This window comes from Giraffa tippelskirchi, chromosome 9, assembly GCF_054371585.1.
Source record: "Giraffa tippelskirchi isolate mGirTip1 chromosome 9, T2T-mGirTip1v1.2.pri, whole genome shotgun sequence".
In the NCBI taxonomy this organism is placed as follows: domain Eukaryota; kingdom Metazoa; phylum Chordata; class Mammalia; order Artiodactyla; family Giraffidae; genus Giraffa; species Giraffa tippelskirchi.
Window position 1 is genome coordinate 70,838,140 of NC_137283.1, and position 17,862 is coordinate 70,856,001.

General features: G+C 45.7%; 1 protein-coding gene across 5 annotated transcripts in view; it reads right to left on the reverse strand.

Annotated features, from left to right (window-relative positions):
* Positions 1–17,862, reverse strand: part of KCNQ5 (potassium voltage-gated channel subfamily Q member 5) — a 600,369-nt gene that overhangs the window by 7,451 nt on the left and 575,056 nt on the right. For all 5 annotated transcript variants that reach the window (XM_081530759.1, XM_081530757.1, XM_081530760.1 and 2 more), the window contains one exon: positions 1,557–1,688. In XM_081530759.1, the coding sequence (XP_081386885.1) occupies positions 1,557–1,688 (132 nt within the window). The remainder of the gene's footprint in view (positions 1–1,556; positions 1,689–17,862) is intronic.

Consider the following 17,862-nt stretch of genomic DNA (forward strand, 5'->3'; position numbering starts at 1 on the left):
ACAATTGCAATATGAAATTAAAGTTCAGATTTTACAGTGTATTTTAAGTAGTGACCCTATCCCTATGAAGAAAAATAAAACAAATTACATTTGTAATAAAAAAAAAACAAAAATTAAAACAAAACTTAAAAAGTTAAGAAGAAAAAAATAAAAACAGCCTGGATGGAAGGGCAGTTTGGGGGAGAATGGATACATGTATACATATGGCTGAGTTCCTCTGCTGTCTGCTTGAAACTATCACAACACTGTTAACTGTTCATACACCAACATAAAATAAAAAGTTAAAAAAATTAAAAAAAAATAAAATAGAACAAAGCATCAAGCAAACAAGCAAAAAACCCATTGGGAGTCCTAGAAAAGACTTGGAAGACCTCGGCCACTTGGGCAGAGGTTGTAAGAGGATCACAGGTGAGTTAAAACAATTTTCAAGGAGACTTAATCAGTCTACATTGGAATTCATTTCTTCCTTTTTGTGTGTTTTAGAGCTGAATTATCAGGAATACTGACTCCACTTTCCAGCTTACTTTGTGCGCACAAAAGTACAGGCAACCATGACATCTAATCTACTCCACTGCAAGCTCCACAAGGACTGGCTTATTTGTTCATCTCTAGGTGTCCAGGGTGCCCCGTGCGTGAATGAATAAGTGAAAAACTTGTGATTTCCGTAACTAAGGTTTTAGAAGTCCACAGGGGTTTTACTGAGGGCCGAATATATGCCTCACACTGTGTTAAGTGTGCCGTGTGCATAACACGTGTTGAAGACTCAGTCCCTGTGTTTTAAGAACTGTTCAGTTACCAGGCTGGTAACTTGGCCCTGGTTGTGAAGCAAGACAAACTGAACTGACTAAATATTTTGGTTTCAAGATAACACAATCAGGCACATGTTTAGAGTAACATACTGAACTCATTCCCTCAACCACTCGAGAGGATGCTCACTGGAAAGATGGTGTGTATCCAGCCTGTTGCAGAACAGGGATGAAGGGATGGGCCCAGGTTGGGTTCAGGGCCAGAGGAACAGACGTGCCCCCGGGAAGCAATATAGGAGCCAGCCCAGCTCTGAGAACCTCAGGTTCTCCGCCTGGACTCAGTGCAGGATCCCACCACGAGGGGCATGATGGTGCCCTGCAGGGGACTCTATGTGCCACACGGGGCCAGGGGAGGGAAAGGTCTGTCTTTGTAGGCTGGACGGTGGGTCAAGATTAAGAAGGAGAAAGACTAGCTTATCTCTGAGGACGGATAGGATTCAGGCCAATAGCAAAATGACATCAGCAGCAACCTTGAATGCTGCACAAACACCCGGGCCCCTGCTTTAACTCACGCAGTCCCACAACAGGCCTCTGCGGCCACCGCCAACATCACCATTTCCATAGACGGGACGCTAGACACTGTCCATACTTAAAGGTTTGTAGTGTCTGATTTGTATTTTAATGGAATCTACATTTTAACACAGAAGTCCGGTTGTTCACTAAAAACGAGTCAGAAACAAGGAATTCAAGAATCTCCCCTACTTTGGAGAGGGGACTCCCCTTAGAACAGGCAACCTTTGAGTTGCTTACCGTGTCTGCAGGCTTTTAATCCTGCACAGCATGTCCAGGTGGCCAGCAGAGTATTGTTCGATGACATCTTTTACATCGTACGGGCGCAGTGTTTCCTTAAACTTCCGTTTTGCAACATGAAACTTCATAATTCTGTAAGAGCAACGTATCACATATTAATCTTTGTAACTTCACTAAAAGAAGTTACCCAAACAGCTCACTAGTATACAGAGGAAATGCTGGGGGAAGAAAGTCATGCATGAAGTTATTTTAGGTTCCTGCACCTGCAGAAATGCAACAGGAAAGCCTGAGGTTATGTGAACAATTTAAGACTATCTCCTGGGAGGCACACCCTGAGAGCAGAAAAACATGCTACAGAAGAGTTGTTGTTTAGTCGCTAAGTCATGTCCAACTTTTTGCGACCCCATGGACTGCAGTCCTCCAGGCTCCTCTCTCCCTGGGATTCTCCAGGTAAGAATACTGGAGTGGGTTGCCATTTCCTTCTCCAGGGAATCTTCCCAACCCAGGGATTGAACCTGGGTCTCCTGCACTGGCAGGCGGATTCTTTACCACTGAGCCCCCAGGGACGCCCACTACAACAGAGACTAAATATTAATACTAATTCTTGCACCAAAACCCTGAATTAAAATCAAAGTCAAAATGCAATTCTACCCTTCTCATGTGACACCCCCTGCCCCCGCCAGTGGTCCAAGATAACCACCCTATAAAATATAAAGGTTGTCAAAATGGTCTTTTACATAGGTATATGCATTTTGGAGATGCAGATATGCTACAAAACTCAATTCTCTCTAGGGAAATGTACATTTGTATACAAATTTATGAAAAATTTGCTTCATAAATTATTCCTGCAGAATACTGCTCAATTAGCTACCTGAGTGCTTTATGTTTCAAACATAACACACTCATCACCTAAGCTGGATGTCTAGACTTCTCAGAATCAGAAGTCTTTTTAATTACAATGCCTAACTCCCAACATGGACTCATGTTTTAAAACAGTATTTCATCAAGACATTTCATGATGCCATGAATAGCTAAGCAGCCTAAGATAACCAGTTGCTACAACAACTTGATATAATTCCTGGAGAAAGCAGAGAAGCATAGCATTTTATTGCATCTGTGCAGCCTTACTGCAGGTATATGTAAAACTGGTTGGTGTTTATTCAATTATTAATTGGCTCATAGACTCCTGTTATCACACTCATGGGTCCCCAGCTGGGATTCAGTCAACTAGGCTCTCTGAACCAAAAGGTATTGCTCCTTGGTGGTAAGTGGGATGATTGGGAAGAAATGCAGAGTTTAAATGGAAAATTGCCTGTCCTAAGTGACAGCTGATTGCAATGAATCCAAGTTGTCTTATTGGTTATTAAGCCCCGAACTCAATCCTCTAATTCACTATTGACTTCAAATTGATTGTATTCTAATCATTGCTGAATCATTTCTTTTTCTTTCTTCCCCCCTTTGTTTTTGCCTGCACCACTTGACTTGCAGGATCTTAGTTCTCCGACCAGAGATTGAACCCATACCCACTGCAGTGGAGGTGGGGAGTCCTAACCACTGGATAGCCAAGGCATTTCCAAATCATTCCTGAATCACTTATTCTTAATATTCTTACCCTCATCCTCAACCACATTGGTTTTCCTTGGCCGCTTGGGTAAATATCACCCTTCTTAGCACATCATATAAGGCTGCTGATGGCCTGTCCTCTGTGCACCTCTGTCCTCCTCATTCGTGTCCACTTCCTCCTTGGAACTTGCAGGACCACAAACACACCACTCAGTTGCATACCACAATTGTCTATGTATGCTCTTTCCTCTTCCTGAAATCCTACAAGATCATTAAGACTCAGTTCTCACGCCAGTTTTAAGAGAAACTTCTGCCACTCTTTCAAAGTAGTTAGTCACTGGTCTATTAACCTTTATTAATAAATTCTTGAAATAGAACTGCTTCTGTAATTATTTACTTATATATCTGCCTCCTCCAGGCTGTATGAGGTCCCTGAATGCAGGGAGGAATGGTTTGTTTGGAGGCTCCGATGGCAGCTACCTGGTGAGGAAGGGGGTCCCGGGGTGGGGGAGAGCACACAAGTCCTCTCTCCAGATGCTTCCCCCCATCCGTCTGCCTGCAGGCCCATGACAACCCTTCTGAGTTCTCGAGGAGATTCACTGATGGCAGAGGCTGTTTTCCATCCCAGCATCTCAAATGACCCCTGGCAAGGATCAGAGATGGCTGGGGACCAATTCCTCTCTAGTTGTACAAAGCTGTTTATGTTGTTCTGTGACAGGGGACACTCCTGAGATCTTCTGAATAAAATAGATCTGAGTTCTTCAAGGCACATTTCAGGCAGAGCTTAAGCCATTGACTCTGTTTCATGAATACAAAAAAACTTGCTAAAGTAAAATAAATGTTTATTCATTAATAATTAGGGCTCTGATTCAGAAAAGAATTCTTTAAATAGAACTGCTCCTGAAAATCATGAAAATATAATATTCTTTTCCCTTAAATTACTAGAAATAATTAGGATTTCAGAGAACAATTAAATCACAAGTAACAAGATACCATTATGTAGAAGGAGAAAGGAAAAAAACACTGAAAGTAAGGAACAAATGATACAAGCATTACCCAGTAAGTACCGAATGTACAGAGAGAGCTAAGAGCAAAGTGAAACCGCACAGGTAAGGAGGGGGAGAGCCTGGCTGCTGAATGAGATGGATATATCACAGGACCATCAAGAAAACAGGGATGAACACATGCGGTTAAAGTCTGAATAGAGTGAAACCTTAGTTTTCTGTCCCTAGGAGATTGCTACAGACACTTGTAAAGATCCTGTGTGCCAGGCTGGCTCCACGGGGACACAGGTGGGAGCGTGCTCCCTGTGTGATGGCTCTTTCTGAGCAAAGACCCTGGTCGTGAGGGTGGGTGATTTGAGATGTTTATACCATTCAGGCACCTTAGCTTCCTTCCCTCCACCCAATCCCCTCTCTCTTGTCCCAGGGACTGGACTTGATTTTCATGGGTGAAATCTGAAGGAAGAGAGTGGAAAACCTGGGAGACTAAGCTAAGCCCCCTCACCTCCCTGGCGACCCCAGGGACGACTCGAACGGCTTCTGTCTCTACCATGTCATGAGCCTGACCCGAGGTCCCAGGGTTCCCATCTCCTGGACGTGGAGCTAGACGGTGGGATGTGAAGGTCTCACCTTCCTCATCCTCACATGGGCGACTCTCCCATCGCTGTGCCCTTGCAGGACGGCGGCCCTGCACTAAGCCCTTTACCTCCATGATGTCACATGAAACCCTAAGAATTTTCCACATTTAATATTTGGGTCAAATGAAGCCTCAGGAGGTTGGGGAAGCCATCCAAGTTCAAAGAACCAGTACCAGGTAGAGTTTGCGGATACCCAGGTCCGAGCATTTACTGCCCTGCTAAGCTGGAACCGCTGGGCCGCACCTGGCAGGCACACTTGTACAGGTTCCGGAAAACATCTCGCGGTCCACTCACTGGGCGTTCTCCTGCATCCTCTGTGTGCCCGCTGACACTCTCACAAGTAAACAAGAGGCCACGTTAGTCTTGTCATCTCACCGCCAGCTGTGTCTTCTTGGGGGTCCAATTCGCTCTGCCCTTGAACTGACCCCCTTCACTCTCTCAAAGGGCCCCTCCCAGAAATTAGGCCATGTCCAGTGTGGGTTCTCCTATCCCTAACTATGGCTTTTCTAGCAGTCATGTATGGATGTGAGAGTTGGACCACAAAGAAGGCTGAGCACCGAAGAATTGATGCTTTTGAACTGTGGTGTTGGAGAAGACTCTTGAGAGTCCCTTGGACTGCAAGGAGATCAAACCAGTCCATCCTAAAGGAAATGAACCCTGAATGTTCATTGGAAGGACTGATGCTGAAGCTCCAATACTTTGTCCACCTGATGCAAAGAGCCAACTCATTGGAAAAGAGTCTGATGCTGGGAAAGATTGAGGGCAGGAGGAGAAGAGGCCAGCAGAGGATGAGATGGTTGGATGGTGTCACAGATTCAACAGATGTGAGTTTGAGCAAACTCCAGGAGATGGTGAACAGGGAAGCCTGGCGTGCTGCAGTCCATGGGGTTGCAAAGAGTCAGACGCGACTGAGTGACTAAACAACAACAACAACAATAATAGGAGACACAGGTGTAAAGGACAGACTTTTGGACTCTGTGGGAGAAGCCGAGGGTGGAATGATCTGAGAGAATAGCAATGAAACATGTATGTTATCATATGTGAAACAGATCGCCAGTCTAGGTTCGATGCATGAGACAGGGTGTTCAGGGCTGGTGCACTGGGATGACCCAGAAAGATGGGATGGGGAGAGAAGTGAGAAGGAGGTTCAGGATGGGGCACACATGTACACCCATGGCTGATTCATGTCAATGTATGGCAAAACCACTACAGTATTGTAAAGTAATTAGCCTCCAATTAAAATAAATAAAAAAATAATATGATCTATGAATTGCCTGATAGGAAGGAGGGTTTGAGCAATCATTCTAGAGTGAAATTAGAACCTTTATAATGCATTAAATGATTAAGATGACAGTACTGCCAGGCAGTACTCTGTAGTGTAACCTGAGATGTGGACTAGTCAGTTCCATTTTGCAGATAAGCAAACTGAGGCCTGAAGAAGTTAAGTGACTTGCCTGAAGTTAAAACAGCATGTTAGTGTGGGATCTGAACCAGTGTTGCTCCAGCGCTGAGCTCTTAATCACAATGTTCTACTCTTGTCTTAGTATTAAGGTGTTAGTATTTTAACACAAAATAACAGCAGCAGAAATGATACTTTACACGATCTGCCTCTTTTCACTCTCATGCCTAGCACACAGCAGGCACTGGATAAAATTTTGCCACGTGCGTGGGTTGTTCTTTCCAGCGTTGTTGGAAGGGCCTTCGGAGGAGGGCAAAAGGTGGTCCGGTAGGTTACAGTCTCACTGCACTCTGGGAGCTCACACAGCAGCAAACGGCAAAAGACCCTGAAGCTAGTATCCTCACTGCTGGGGTGCTGAGCGGGCCAGGAGTCCAGAAGGAAGCTACTGTTGCAGGGGACATGCCCCGGCTTGACCAGGAGAGGGAGCAAGAGATTCACCACAAACCAACTAGCAACTGGCTTGAAAACGGAAATCTGCTCAAGCAGTTCTCTGAGCACGAAGAAATCGCCGCAGCAAGTTAAACTCCGAGTGGAGTATAGCTATATATACACACAACACATGTGCACTTATAAGGAAGCGGAGGTGCATTTGCTGTGCCGCCATGAGTCACAGAATCCTGCAAAAGTCTTGTCTCCGGCATCTTAAGTCGGGGTTAAAAACCCTGCATGTGAATATGCAGAGATGAGACTAGAAAACAGAAGCGGGGTGACCGAGGCCACCACCAGACCCACGGACAGGCGGGCAGCAGCCAAACCACGTACGGGCGGAGGACTCGGCCGACAGTGAACCCGAGAGGTGGTCTCATTGGCTCTAAAGACAGCAGCGCCCCCATCAAGCTGCAGAAAGGCGGGTGCCTGCTCCCACCTCCAGAAACGCCATTTGATTGATCCAGAGACTTTATAAACCTCCTCTGGCAATTCGAACCTGCAGCCCCGGTTGAGAACTACAGACAGGAGGTGGAATTGGGGTGGGGGTGGGGCAGAATGACCTCAGCGCCCCACCTCCCTGCAAAGAAGTGAAGGCGCATTTGGGTATCATCCGAGTCACACAGATCAGGCCCACGAAGTGGTGTGAACCGTGGGCCTGGGTGTCAGGCCTCCAGTCAGAGCGCAGTGCTTCCTGCCCCACTGCCCCTGGGGAAGACCTGCAGCCCCAGCAAGAGCCAGCCAACACGTCCCGTTAGCTTCTCAAGGGCTGCCTGGGAAGGGAGAGGATGTGCCTGGCCATGGATCCGTTCATCCTCACAGCAAACACTCATAGAGCTCCTGTTAGTGTGTGCAGGGGCCCTGGCTCCAATGCGAGGGAGTGTAGAGCCCAAGAGGCCTGCAGGACCAGCTGGTCTCAGCCTCTCCATCTCTGGGGTCCCGGTGGAGGCCACACTGCCTGCGGCCAGGGACCCTAACAGGACTCAAGGGCCCCATGCGCCCAGAGCCTGGGGAATCTCGATGAGCTCAGGGTGGCTGCTTCCCAGGGTGATGCCAAAGGCTGCTGGTTAGTGGGACCGGGTCATTCACTCCTCACCCGGCGCCCTTGATGTGCCAGGCTTCATGCTGGAGGCCAGGGGTCATGGGGGAGGGCCGCAGACACGCGGGAGAGCACTGTGTAGCCCAGACTCTTCCTGCTCTGCAACCCCATCTCTGCAGACAGATGACAAACTTCTCAGGGCTCAGAAATGGCCCATTGTGTTCCAGGTCTTATGTGTTTGGCGTGGATTTACACCGGTGCACTGCGCGGATCTCCTCTAGTGACCTGCATTCCACATCCACTTCTTTCCCGGTTTGGCAAATTCAATCCCCTGACTTGAGATCCCATGAGAAATGTAATATCTATCTGCCTGAAGAGCAGGGGTCCTGGGGCTCATCTTTGACGTGACCCAGGGCCTCTATCATGAAATCTCTCTCTCTCTAGCCTTTTAGAGACCGGTCAATTTGGGGGGGCCTGATCATGGAACAGATCCGACTTCTAGATAACTAGGCCTGTGGAACTTGATAATTAGGATCCCCACTGAAGGTGTGTTGATCACTTGGTTGGATGATTCATTAATGTTATTTTCCTGTTAACATATAATCATGATACAATAATACATTCTGCCTTCATGTATACTGTATCTAGACTTTGAAACTCTCCAAAACTAGTTGTAGTATCGTACACCGAAACTCCAGTATTCTTGCCTGGAGAATTCCACGGACAGAGAAGCTTGGTGGGCCACAGTCCACGGGGTCACAGAGAGTCGGACACGACTGAGTGACTGACACTTTCATACTTACTTTTCACGCCGAGATTCCTCCTGTCATTCAGACAGGGCTACCAGCCAGTGACTAAGCAACTCCAGGCATGAAGAGGATGCACTGGTCGGTTTCATTTTCTTGCTGTCAGCTCTTGATAGAGACATAAATCAGCTCCACTATATACAGTCTACCAGATGTCCTCACTTAAGGGGAAAGCAGATACCTCACTTTGTTTTTGTTTTTTAAAGGGACACTCTTTCTTTCTTTTTTTTTCTGGCCACACCATGTGGCTTGTGCGATCTCAGTTCCCTGATCAGGGATTGAGCCCAGGCCATGGCAGTGAAATCTTATCTACCAGGAATCTTATCTACTAGGCCACCAGGGAACTCCCTTAGTATTGTTGCACACTCAAAATCTAATAGGTTCTTCTGTTCATAGTGTTTGGCTCTCTTTCAAAAAGATGAGTAGTAAAACCCAAGCAAGAACTTCTGGATCCAAGCCAGTCTACAAATGGGTAACTTTCCTTCCTAGAATTTTGTGAGCACTAGTATGGTAACCATGAATACACTGGGGAATTTCATTTTCCTGGGAGTATAAAATCCTGCATAAACTTTAAAGTTTGAAACAAATAAGTAAGTAAACAAACTGCCCATACATGTTGATTGCTCTTGAATATTTTTGACCTTGGTAATGAATAGGAGATTCAGTTTAAATTATACCAAAATAAAAGGCTAAAAATTAGATGCTGCAAAGTAAGTGCGTTTTCAGTGAACACACTGGTTTAATGTAGCCTCAGGGCAAAATGTGGCCACAAGCAATTATCTTCAAAACAGAAACAAACAAAAAGAATATTCCAGGGAGGATATTAGCTGATTAAAAAATCTGTGCTAAATGATACATAAAATGTTTCCTAGCAGCATCCTGTCCTGTCACATGTCACAGACTTGGCTGGCAAGAGTGTCTTCCTAGTGACTTGCAAACAAAGACTCATCACCTCTGCTAAAACAGCCCAGATGCCATTGGCAAAGTTGAAGAGCTGGTGATGATTAAACAGCTTGCGAATTTTAAGAAAAACCCACAATGGCAGACATGTTCCTCTTCTTCTCTATTTGTGGAGTATATTCTTGTCTGAAATTTGAAGTGAGATTTAAGGATGTGGAGTTGAGAATACATTTTAGAGGCTGGTAAGAGAACCTGCGCGCCTTCGAGAATAGAAAGAACCCAGGGCAAGAAAACTGGGAAACCTCCTGGCTCAACCTGAGGTTACAGCCAGGCGTGATCGCCACACCCCACTCAGAAATTGACAAGTCATCAGGGGCTCTTCTCTTGGCTGATCAGATCTGAGCAATTTCAGAAGAGCTGCTGAGTCTTTGCTAGTTATAAAGACATTCTTGATGCCTCATCTATGTTCCTACTGGGGAGAAAGATTCTAATTAAAAAAAAAAAAAGTGCTTCCAATCTGGCTCCAACATTTTGGCCTCTATTGAAATTTTCTCCAAATTTCCAGGTGACCTTCTTGTTGCTGATTTCCAAGGACCTTGTCCCTCTTTCTTTTCTTGACCTCCTAGCAGAGTTTAACCGCAGTGGACCCTGCTTCCTTCTCCTAAGGCTCTCCTCACCCTTCCTCTATTCCCCCTCCTGGTCCCTCGGTCTGGCTGCCCCAGCTTTGTCTGCATCAGTTCCTGTTTCCTTCCACGGTTCTTTACAGTTTGTGAAACTGTATTCAGTGTGGACCATGCTCTCTCCAGGATGCTTCTGGAAGCCATCCATATTAGCACTGACAACGACCAAGTCTGTCCTGGTTCCTAGCTTGTCTCCTAGGCTTCACGTCCAGGGGCCCGCCTGCCTGCTGGGCCCACCGCAGCCTCCAAAGACACTTGCAACCATACGCCACACCCCTGTCCCCCGCTCCCAGCTGCCCCTGACTCAGGATCAGGGTGTCTCATCCTTGATTCTTCCGGCTCCACTCCCTCCTCTCCAATCACTGAACATCCGATCCCCCGTTATCTTTTGCATCGGAAGAGCCTGGATCCCCGGTTATTGTTTGCATCTGAAGAGCCCCCATCCCCAGTTATCGTTCGCATTGGAAGAGCCGGGGCCTCCGATCACTTCTCTTCCCCGTGACTGCGTGGCTCCGCCCCCGAAAGCCCCAGGGTTTGTAACAAAGAGCATGTGCTGTGGCTCAGTTGTGTCTGACTTTTTGCGACCCCATGGACTGTAGCCCTCCAGGTTCCTCTGTCCATGGGATTTTTTTTTTTTTTTTCAGGCAAAAATACTGGAGTAGGTTGCTATTTCCTACTCCAGGGGATCTTCCTGACCCCGGGATCAGAATGGGTGTCTCTTGCGTGTCCTGCTTGGGTTACGACTGTGCCACCTGGGAAGCCTGTAACAACCAGCGCCCCCTCTTTGCAGCTTGTTTCCCTGCTGCAGTCAGAGTGCCTCTCCCATGTGCTGGGATGATGTGCCCCTTAGGAGGGTCACCTCTGCACGTGGACGCCCCTCACCTTCCTGCACGCTGGAAGCCTCCTGCTCCTCTGGTCTGGCCTCCCCTCCCCGCATCATGTCCTCCCGAGTTCTCGGTCACTGCAGTCACCTGGACACACACTCTGGGACCACACATCAGCCCTTCCCAGCTCCCTGCAGGTCATCTTCCTTCTTATTATGTACCAAGGTGAGGAGAAAGGGACTTATTCCAGTGTGTTCGGAGGTCTGTGTGGGTGAATGAGGCGGAGGAGAATGGTGTCTTGGACTCCTGGGAGGAGGCCTGGGGGCACTGCATAGCACCCTGAGGAGCTCATGGCTCGATGGAGACATTATCCTTCTAGCTCCGAGTGGCAGTGTTGCTCTGGGCAACTCCTTAGCACAGGGCATGGTGAGCGGGTGACTTTAAGGGGGAACAGAAGGCACCTAGGAAAGTGCGAGCAGGCGGACCCCTAGATGGGAAAAAGCAGGGCTTCCTTCACACAGCAGGCAGCCTTGACCCAGCAGGGGGAGCTCCCAGCGGAGGAGGTCTGGCCTGACCAGAGGGGGGTCTGGTCCCCAGGGAGCCCAGAGCCCTGCAGGTGGGAACCCATGTGATCCTCACTACCACGAAGGTCAGCACTGTCCCCAGGCCAAGTCACCCACGAGGAGGGAAAGCCACAGGCAGGTGATGTGAGCTGCCCCAGGTGGCACAATGGCTGGTTTCCTGGACCACCTTCCTAAGTAGCCCTAGGGCCGGGGAGGGGGGCGAGGGTAGAATTAACCTGTGGGGCCTGGTAAAGTCAGGCAGTTTCAACTAAGGAGTGGGAGTTTGGGGTTAGCAGATGTAAACTATTATATTTTGTTGTTCAGTCACTCAAGAGTGTCCGACTCTTTGCTACCCTATGACCAGCATGCCAGGCTTCCCTGTCCTTCACTACCTCCCGGAGTTTGTTCAAACTCAAGTCCACGGAGTCAGTGGTGCCATCCAACCATCTTATCTTTGGTTGTCCCCTTCTCCTGCCTTCTAACTTTCCCAGCATCATGGTCTCTTCCAATGAGTTGGCTTTTGGAATCAGGTGGCTGAAGTACTGGAGCTTCAGCTTCAGCATGAGTCCTTCCACTGAATGTTCAGGTTGATTTCCTTTAGGATTGACTGGTTCAATCTCTTTCTTAAGAGTCTTCTCCAGTACCACAGTTTGAAAGCATCAATTCTTCAGTGCTGTCTTCTTTATGGTCCAACTCTCATCCGTACAATGACTACTAGTAAAACCATAGCTTTGACTAGATGGACCTTTGTTGGCAAATTGATGTCTCTGCTTTTTAATATGCTGTCTAGGTTGGTCATAGCTTTTCTTCCAAAGAACAAGTGTCTTTTAATATCATGGCTACAGTCACTGTCTGCAGTGATTTTGGAGCTGAGGAAAATAAAAGCTGTCACTACTATATACAGGATGGATAAACAGCAAGGTCCTACATACAGGACAGGGAACTATATTCAATATCCTGTGATAAACCCTAATGGAAAAGAATGTGAAGAAGAGTGTATCTATCTAGGTGGGTCACTGTGCTATATGGCAGAAATTAATACAACATGTATAAAAAATGCACATTATAAAAAAGAATCTTTGAGCTTTTACCCCGGACTTCATTTATCATCTAATTCTCTGGAAGGCCAGTTCCACCCAGGAAATAAGAGGTCACATCTGCGGGAGACAGAGTGAACGCGGAGCTGTTAAGGGCATGACCCATCCCCAGCTTCTGGGCCGTCTTTCCTCTGCACACTGAGTAATCTCCTTCGCCTTGTTTTGGCTCTCGTCACAAGGAGAACAGGTTGCACTGTAATTCTGATTCATTTCTTGACGACGGACAGAAAACATGATTATGTAAACAAGAACCACAGGTGCTGAGTATCTCATTAGGAGCGGCTTTGGTCCTAGATGTAGTGATTCTATGAAAAAATACAGTGAGGAGCAGGCAAGAGTGGCTCCTCAAGGTTCGAACAGACCAAGCCGTTGCCCAGTCACCCGAGCCTGTACGCAGGGCTCCTTGTGCTGTCTTGCTGAGTACTTCTGAGAATTTATCCAGCCCGTGCAGCGGGAATGCAGATAAAACCATCTCTTTTGTATTTTTAAAAATGATTTTCCAAGAGCTTTTTATAAATGTAGAGTTTTACTATGACTTTTAACATTTATTATTTCAAATACATGAAAGTGAAAGTGTAGTCACTCAGTTGTGTCCGACTCTTTGTGACGCTGTGGACTGTAGCCCGCCAGGCTCCTCTTGTCCACGGAATTCTCCAGGCAAGAATACTGGAGTGGACTGCCATTATTTCCTTCTCTAGAGGATCTTCCCAATTCAGCAATTGAACCTCAGTTTCCCACTGCAGGCAGATTCTTCACCGTCTGATAAGCATATCTTGATTTTGGGGGCGAAAACTGGCCTCAGACTCACACTTACGCAGTTTTTTCACAGAGCCAGTGCAAGCCTGCAAGGTGAGCCAGGGAACATGCTCAGATATTCCCAGATGTCTGATGTTGCAAGAAACATCCAGGTAATTAATGGGCTTATTTTTAATCTGAAAATTTTGATACTGTGCTTGAGAAAATACTTTTTGAACAGTGATAGAAAAACTGATGTCTTACCCCGTGTCATGGGCTGAATTGTGTCTGCCCCTCCACCCCCAGATTCTATGTCAAAGCCCAGGGCCTCAGAATGTGGCTGTGTTTGGGGACAGGGTCTTTAAAGATGTGGATAAGTTAATATGAGATGTTAGCAGAGACCTGAACCCACTCTAAGTGCTGTCTTTATAAAGGGAGATTTGGACGCAGACAGATACAGAGGAAAGACCGTATGAGGATACGATGAGGAGGTGGCCATCTGAAGGACAAGGAGAGAGGCCTCAGCAGAAACCAGCCCTGAAGGTGCTTCAATCTTGGACTTCAAGCCTCTAGACCTGTGAGATAATAAACCTCCGGTGGTTAAGCCCCCAGGAAGGTGGTGTTCTCTTATGGCAGCCCTAGCACATGGATAAACCATAATACAGGGGACCCTTGACCAACATGGGCTTGAACTGCTTGCATTACTTTATACTTGGATTTTTTTTTCCAATAAATATATTGGAAAATTTTTTTGAGATTTGCGATAATTTGAAAAAAACTCAGATGAACCACATAGCTAAAGATACTGAAAAAATTAAGAAAAAGTTAGTAATGTCATGAATGCATAAAACATATGTAAATATTAATCTATCTTTGGGGCTTCTCTGATAGCTCAACTGGTAAAAAATCTGCCTGCAATGCAAGAGACCTGGGTTCAATCCCTGGGTTGGGAAAATCTCCTGGAGAAGGGAGAGGTTACCTACTCCAATATTCTTGGGCTTCCCTGGTGGCTCAGACAGTAAAGAATCCACCTCCAACGCAGGAGACCTGGGTTCTATCTCTGGGTTGGGAAGATCTCCTGGAGGAGGGCATGGCAACCCTTTCCAGTATTCTTGCCTGGAGAATTCCCATGGACAGAGGAACCTAGTGGGCTACAGTTTATGGGGTCACAAAGAGTCAGACATGACTGAGCAGCTAAGCACAGCACAATCTATCTTTACCTAGGCATGAGTGATATTTAATATAAAATTAATAGCGTGTTAGCTTGCTTACTGTTTCATAACTTTGCTTTCAAGGAATTTCGACACTGTACAGTATGCCTCTCTCTCATAATTGGAGAAACTGCATATCAGCTTACAATCACAGGGAAGTTTTTTTTTTAAACTCATACTGTTTCAATGCTGTATTATGAACCTGACTGTGCTACTGTGTGCTATAAAAATTTTAATAATGAGTCATTCACTAGTGTATAAGGTGAGCTACCATGAAGCAATCACATTGCTGCTTCTTCATTATCAATGCATGAATTGTTTTATCTGTAAATAAATATAAATAAATATGAACTGTTTTTTCACATTATCTTTTCATTTTGGATGTCCAGTGTTAGTAATACATATAATGTCTCCAGTGTTTTGTATGAGACAATATTGTAGGTACAGGGAGATGATTCATCTGTAAACATACTTATAATACAGCTCAATATTATAAATGTGATTTTCTTAATAACATATTCTTTTCTCTAGCTTGATTTTTGGTAAAAATACTGTATATGTTACATGTACAAAATATGTGTTAATTGACTGTTTATGTTATAGGTAGGGAAGCCTCCTGGTGAAGAGAAGGCTATTGGTAGTTAAGTCTGTGTGAAGTCATGTAAGTTACATGCAGATTTCCAACTACATAGGGAGTTGGCATCGCTAACTCTGCATTGATCAAGGGTCAACTGTACAATGAGAAGAGAGTGTGTAGTATTTTCAAGAGTTTATCAATTTTCTTGTCATCTGTTTACTTCCCTGATAATTTCATTTTTCTATTTGGAAATTAATTTATATGAGTGGATGCAAAGAAAGTTAACAGTGTTTGAATTAAATCATTAACAAGATACAGAACTTTTGTTAAAAATAATTTCAGTCTTCTCTCCCAGAAATGAGTTTGAAAATACATTTCCAACAACCTCATGCACTCCAACTAAAAATATTTTGAAAAAAAATCTGTGGCAAGCCTGGAGGAACTAAACAAAGTATTTTTCTGTCTTTTAAGGCATAGTTTGGAAATGTCTAAGAATAGCTGCTGTTCACTACTATAGAAAGTGATGTCATTCATTAAAAAAAGTCTCCAAGTGAATTTGGGTAATGGAATTGAAACAGGAGAAAAGAGTCAGGGCACAACCTTTAAAAGAATGACATGGCCATTCTCTCTAAAGTGTTCGTCGCTCAGTCATGTCTGACTCTTTGCAATCCCATGGAATATAGCCCACCAAGCTCCTCTGTCCATGGGATTCTCTGGGCAGGAAAACTGGAGTGGGTGGTTGTTTCCTTCTCAAGGGGACCTTCCAGACCCAGGGATCGAACCTGGGTCTCCTGCATCTCAGGCAGATTCTTTACCATCTGAGCTACCAAGGAAGCCATGGCCATAGGACATGGCTAAAACCAGTTAGAACCAACTGGGTCCAAGATGGTGGAATATTCGACTTCCAGAGGACCTAGAGCCTCACCGTATGCTCACTGCAATGTATTAGCCAAGTGACACTCCCCCAGGCACCACCTGAGTTCTGAGGTCGACCATCAAAGAGCAAAAAGTGGGTGGTGGCCCATTTCCTGCAAATCTCTGCCCCTTCCCCAAAATAGTTGGAATAAATAGCCCATAGGCTCCTGTTCATGAGCCTATGAAATCACTCAGCCCATAAAAGCTGACCATCCCATGTTTCAGGGCATCTTGCCTTCTGAGATGGTCCACCCTCTATTTGTGCACTGTGTTTCTCTCTAAATAAATCAATTTCTTAACTATCACTTTGTCTCTCACTGAATTCTTGCTGTGATGAGTCATCAGTTCAGTTCAGTTCAGTTCAGTCGCTCAGTCATGTCCGACTCTTTGCAACCCCATGAATTGCAACACGCCAGGCCTCTCTGTCCATCACCAACTCCCGGAGTCTACCCAAACCCATGTCCATCGAGTCAGTGATGCCATCCAGCCATCTCCTCCTCTGTCATCCCCTTCTCCTCCTGCCCCCAATCCTACCCAGCATTAGGGTCTTGTCCAATGAGTCAACTCTTGGCATGAGGTGGCCAAAGTATTGGAGTTTCAGCTTCAACATCAGTCCTTCCAATGAACACCCAGGACTGATCTCCTTTAGGATGGATTGATTGGATCTCCTTGCAGTCCAAGGGACTCTCAAGAGTCTTCTCCAACACCACAGTTCAAAAGCATCAATTCTTCGGCCCTCAGCTTTCTTCACCATCCAGCTCTCACATCCATACATGACCACTGGAAAAACCATAGCCTTGACTAGACGGATCTTTGTTGGCAAAGTAATGTCTCTGCTTTTAAATATGCTATCTAGGTTGGCCATAACCTTCCTTCCAAGGAGTAAGCGTCTTTTAATTTCATGGCTGCAATCACCATCAGCAGTGATTTTGGAGCCCCCCCCCCAAAAAATCTGACACTGTTTCCACTGTTTCCCCGTCTATTTCCCATGAAGTGATGCAACCAGATGCCATGATCTTAGTTTTCTGAATGTTGAGCTTTAAGCCAACTTTTTCACTCTCCTCTTTCACTTTCATCAAGAGGCTCTTTAGTTCTTCTTCCCTTTCTGCCATAAGGGTGGTGTCATCTGCATATCTGAGGTTATTGATATTTCTCCCGGCAATCTTGATTCCAGCTTGTGTTTCTTCCAGCCCAGCGTTTCTCATGATGTACTCTGCATATAACTTAAATAAGCAGGGTGACAATATACAGCCTTGACATACTCCTTTTCCTATTTGGAACCAGTCTGTTGTTCCATGTCCAGTTCTAGCTGTTGCTTCCTGACCTGCATACAGGTTTCTCAAGAGACAGATCAGACGGTCTAGTATTCCCATCTCTTTCAGATTTTTCCACAGTTTATTGTGATCCACACAGTCAAAGGCTTTGGCATAGTCAATAAAGCAGAAATAGATGTTTTTCTGGAACTCTCTTGCTTTTTTGATGATCCAGTGGATATTGGCAATTTGATCTCTGGTTCCTCTGCCTTTTCTAAAACCAGCTTGAACATCTGGAAGTTCAAGGTTCACGTATTGCTGAAGCCTGGCTTGGAGAATTTTGAGCATTACTTTACTAGCATGTGAGATGAGTGCAATTGTGCAGTAGTTTGAGCATTCTTTGGCATTGCCTTTCTTTGGGATTGGAACGAAAACTGACCTTTTCCAGTCCTGTGGCCACTGCTGAGTTTTCCAAATTTGCTGGCATATCGAGTGCAGCACTTTCACAGCAACACCTTTGAGGATTTGAAATAGCTCAACTGGAATTCCATCACCTGCACTAGCTTTGTTCGTAGTGATGCTTTCTAAGGCCCACTTGACTTCACATTCCAGGATGTCT